This window comes from Lupinus angustifolius, unplaced genomic scaffold, assembly GCF_001865875.1.
Source record: "Lupinus angustifolius cultivar Tanjil unplaced genomic scaffold, LupAngTanjil_v1.0 Scaffold_42_77, whole genome shotgun sequence".
Lineage (NCBI taxonomy): Eukaryota > Viridiplantae > Streptophyta > Magnoliopsida > Fabales > Fabaceae > Lupinus > Lupinus angustifolius.
This window is the reverse complement of record NW_017721752.1, coordinates 70,021-74,256: the sequence shown is the minus strand read 5'-3', so window position 1 is coordinate 74,256 and position 4,236 is coordinate 70,021. Positions and strand designations below refer to the sequence as shown.

At 30.2% G+C, this 4,236-nt stretch overlaps 1 protein-coding gene across 1 annotated transcript; it reads left to right on the top strand.

Annotated features, from left to right (window-relative positions):
• The first annotated feature begins 2,539 nt into the window (after nt 1-2,539).
• LOC109338800 (mitogen-activated protein kinase kinase 9) lies at nt 2,540-3,722 on the top strand. Its single transcript, XM_019576118.1, has one exon. The coding sequence runs from the start codon at nt 2,644-2,646 to the stop codon at nt 3,589-3,591; it is 948 nt and encodes a 315-aa protein (XP_019431663.1). The 5' UTR covers nt 2,540-2,643; the 3' UTR covers nt 3,592-3,722.
• Nucleotides 3,723-4,236: the final 514 nt, after the last annotated feature.

Below are 4,236 nucleotides of genomic sequence, written 5' to 3'. Positions count from 1 at the left end.
TAATTATTGAGAATAATTTTTATTGTTTTAAATTGAAATAATTAATATGAATTGTTAAATTTGATTTGAAAAGTCATTCATTTCATTAATATCATTCATTGGATTTTGTTTTAAATAAAAATAATGTTATATTTTGGCTAAAATTTATTGCCATAATAAGTGTATGTTTGGTAAGACTTAAATTTTTGAGATTTTGCTTTTTTTTATTAAAAAAAGCGTAAAATGTAAACTATGTAGGTTTGATAAACAAATGAAATCATAAACTCAACTTTTAACTTATCATAACCTTTTCTTCATACTTCTTTTTACTCTTCCACTAAACTTCATAACTCTTTACATCGTTACTATAATTTATTAAAACTTTTGTACGAAACTTGACATTGACATTTGTGTATTATTTATTTTGTGAGTTGTATAATTTAAGCTTATTAACTTCTATTTATTTGTGTGTCATATTATTTTTAAATATTGATTTTGATTTTGATTTTTTAGCATTTGTTATGCAATATTAAAATTTATAAATTTATAGTAAAAATATATATGATGGTAAATATTAAAAAAATGTATATTTAAAAAATAGTGCAAAAAACAACCAAATAATCACAACATAAATAAAGAATCTCATATCATTTTTTTTTGTAATTTACTATGTAAAATTAATCTTTCAACCTTAACCAAACAAAATAAATTATTTTATATTTAATTTTCAGCTAAGATTCCCAAATATAAACAAATTATAATCTTAATAGATTATAATATCATAATTTATAATCTCACTATTTATAAACTGAAACTAAAAACATGATATGTAACAAATGTGAATGAAGTATAGCACAAAAACTAAATTTTATTAAGATCTTAAAAATATAAAATATAAATATATATCCAATCATCTCTTTACCTACTAATTAGTGTTAGAAACGATTAATATCCTTCTATCTCATTCAGCTTGATTGCATTCATTTTGATGATTTCGATCACAATTTTAAAATATGATACTCACTTTATATTTAGCTACAATAACCTACCAAAAAAGATTTTAGATGCAACATACTCATTTTAATTTGACATGTCAAATACGAAAATAACAACCCACAATTACGCATTACACAGTAATGCATACTTTCGAGTGTTGTAGTCTTGTAGATAGAATAATAATATTTAAAAAAGAAGATAGACATGAAATTTGAAGTGAAGCTAGAGCAAGGAGGAATGTATTTACGCACGTGCAAAATGGGAAAAGTGATAAACAACTCAAAAAGTGGGCAACGGGCAGCGATGGCAAGGTCCCACGTTTTCCAAGTTTTTATCCTTTTGATAACAAAACGTTTATCATAGGGAGGGGTAATAATCGCCCATATCGAATTACATCATATAAATTCTTTTATGGTTAATAATTTTTAATAAAATAAATTTAATCTAACTAAACATAAGTGTCAAAGTTTTTTATCATATATCTCATATCAAATTTTATGAAAATTCATCATTGTTTAATAACTTATTTATATATATAAGATTAACATAATGTATGTTTTTAGAATATATGATAATTAAAACTATTTGAGTATGACTTTAATATTTATACATGGCAATGTAAAACTATTTTGTTAATCATTATTGATTTTAGAATAAAAGTGATATATATAAATTATGAGTGATATATTCAGAATGTAAAAAAATTTAGATATGTCTAAATTCTTTCAGTGTTTACTATAGATGTTAATATTTTTCTCAAATTTGAGCAAATAATGCAAATGATATACAATCATTAATCATTTTTTTACTCTCTTGCTCTTGATAACTAGGAAGGAATTACAATTTAATGTTAAAGAATAAAAATATTATTCGTATTTTAATAAAGAGAGGAGATTTCCTTACTTATAAAGTAAGTTAAAAAAAATTTATTCTACATCTCAACCACTCATTTTAACATAATCTAATAATTTGAATTAGTGAATATATTTTAATCATTAGATTGTCCTATAATGGACGATTAAAATGTAGAGTCAGTTTTTTAACTTAATCTTAGAGTAATTGAATACATTCTCTTTAATAAATACATAATATTCAATGTTAACCTTGCATTTTTAAATTATTTAGTAAGTATCAATCCATGAATTTGATAAAATCAATGACAAGCACGCTTTTAATTTCTTATAAATGCAAGATAAATAAAAGATTCCATAAAAACAAATAAAATATCCAAGATAAAGATATACACTTGAGAAAATGTCTATAGATAAAGATTTTCTTTTTGATAAAAAGTAAATGAAAAATCCAATATAAATATACAAACTTAGAAAAATGTCTATAGATAAAGATTTTTTTTATATAATAAATAGATATAGATAAAAAAATAAATGAAAAATCCAATATAAATATACAAACTTAAAAAAATGTCTATAGATAAAGATTTTTATTTTATAATAAAGATATACACTTAAAAAGATGTCTATAGCTAAAGATTTTCTTTTTGATAAAAAGTAGATATAGATAAAAAAAAAGATAAAGATATACCCAAAAAACAAACTTAACAAGTTGATCCTCACGTCCTCCCTCTTTCCTTCCATAGCCGTCTCTTCCAATCATATAAATACTCCCTTCACTCCCTTCTCCCTACTTCACTTTTCTCTCTCTTCTTCAATGGCCGCTGTTCGTGACCGCCGCCACCTCAACCTCCGTCTCCCTCTTCCAGAACCTTCTCAACGCCGCCCTCGTTTCCCTCTCCTCCTACCTCCCTCCACCGTCACCAACACCATCACTATCTCCACCGCCGACGCCATCGCCCCCAACGACATTGAAAAACTCAACGTTCTCGGCCACGGCAACGGTGGTACTGTCTACAAGGTCCGTCACAAACGCACCAATGCAATATACGCCCTCAAGGTCGTCCACTCCGATTCTGATCCCATCACGCGCCGCCAGATCCGCCGTGAGATGGATATCCTCCGCCAAACCGATTCCCCTCACGTCGTTCAATGCCATGGCTTCTTTGAGAAACCCTCCGGCGACGTGTCCATCGTCATGGAGTACATGGACTTAGGCACGCTCGACACGCTCCTGAAAAACAACGGCACGTTTTCCGAACCTAAACTCGCTTCGGTGGCGCGTCAAGTTCTCAACGGCCTAAGTTATCTTCACGCGCATCAAATAATGCACCGTGATATAAAACCCTCGAACCTGTTAGTTAACAGCAACATGGAAATTAAAATTGGTGACTTTGGTGTTAGTAAAATTATGAGGAGAACATTGGACGCGTGTAATTCATACGTTGGCACGTGCGCGTATATGAGTCCGGAGCGGTTCGACCCGGAATCATATGGAGGGAATTATGATGGTTACGCGGGTGATATATGGAGTTTGGGTGTGACCCTTTTTGAACTCTATGTGGGTTATTTCCCTTTACTTCCTTCGGGTCAGAGACCGGATTGGGCTACCCTTATGTGCTCGATTTGTTTTGGTGATCCGCCGTCATTGCCGGAGGGTGCCTCCGCCGAGTTTCGGAGTTTTATTGAGAGTTGCTTGAAAAAGGAGTCTAGTGAAAGATGGAGTGCAGCTCAATTATTGACCCACCCGTTTCTTAAGGGCTAACGGGTTGACCCGGTTTTTAACTGAGTAGTTTAGTATTTTCGGGGTTATCTGAGTTGGTGATGTATATTATCCACCAGATTCCATTTTTGTAATCAGAAATTCAGAAACATTTTATTTGTATATTCAGCTCTCTTAATGAAATATTCCAAAAATATAAGTTCTTTAAGCCAAGTATTGGCATCCAAATCAATTCATCAATTCAATTATTCTACAAACAAAGGGATAAATAGTGAAATATAAGATCGAAGATCCATAAACATATAAAAATGTACTCAATTTTCTTACTGATGAACATATAGAATGATGATTTATGAATAATGTGCGGTTATTATTGATTAATTACCCAGCTTGAGAAGTGTGCTTAATACAAATGGCAATATGAAACAAAAGAGAGAATCTCCCAAGATATACCCTATAGCCCTTTTTGAATTAGTTTATAGTTTTCTTTGTAGTTTGTAATACTCTATATAATTATTATAGAGAACTTTTTGTAAAACTAATCATTTTCCGCAATTTTAAAGATACATAAATTAGATAATAATCTGTATTTGGATGCAGACAAATGAATGGAAATGACAAGTGGGGCACGTGTGTGGGAATAGGGATAGATGAAGGTGAAGAGAAGGGGGTGTTAGTGGGTGGCAC

What these genes read in the sequence shown, in the direction of transcription:
- LOC109338800 (XM_019576118.1), top strand. Translation starts at nt 2,644, where the DNA reads ATGGCCGCTGTTCGTGACCGCCGCCACCTCAACCTCCGTCTCCCTCTT.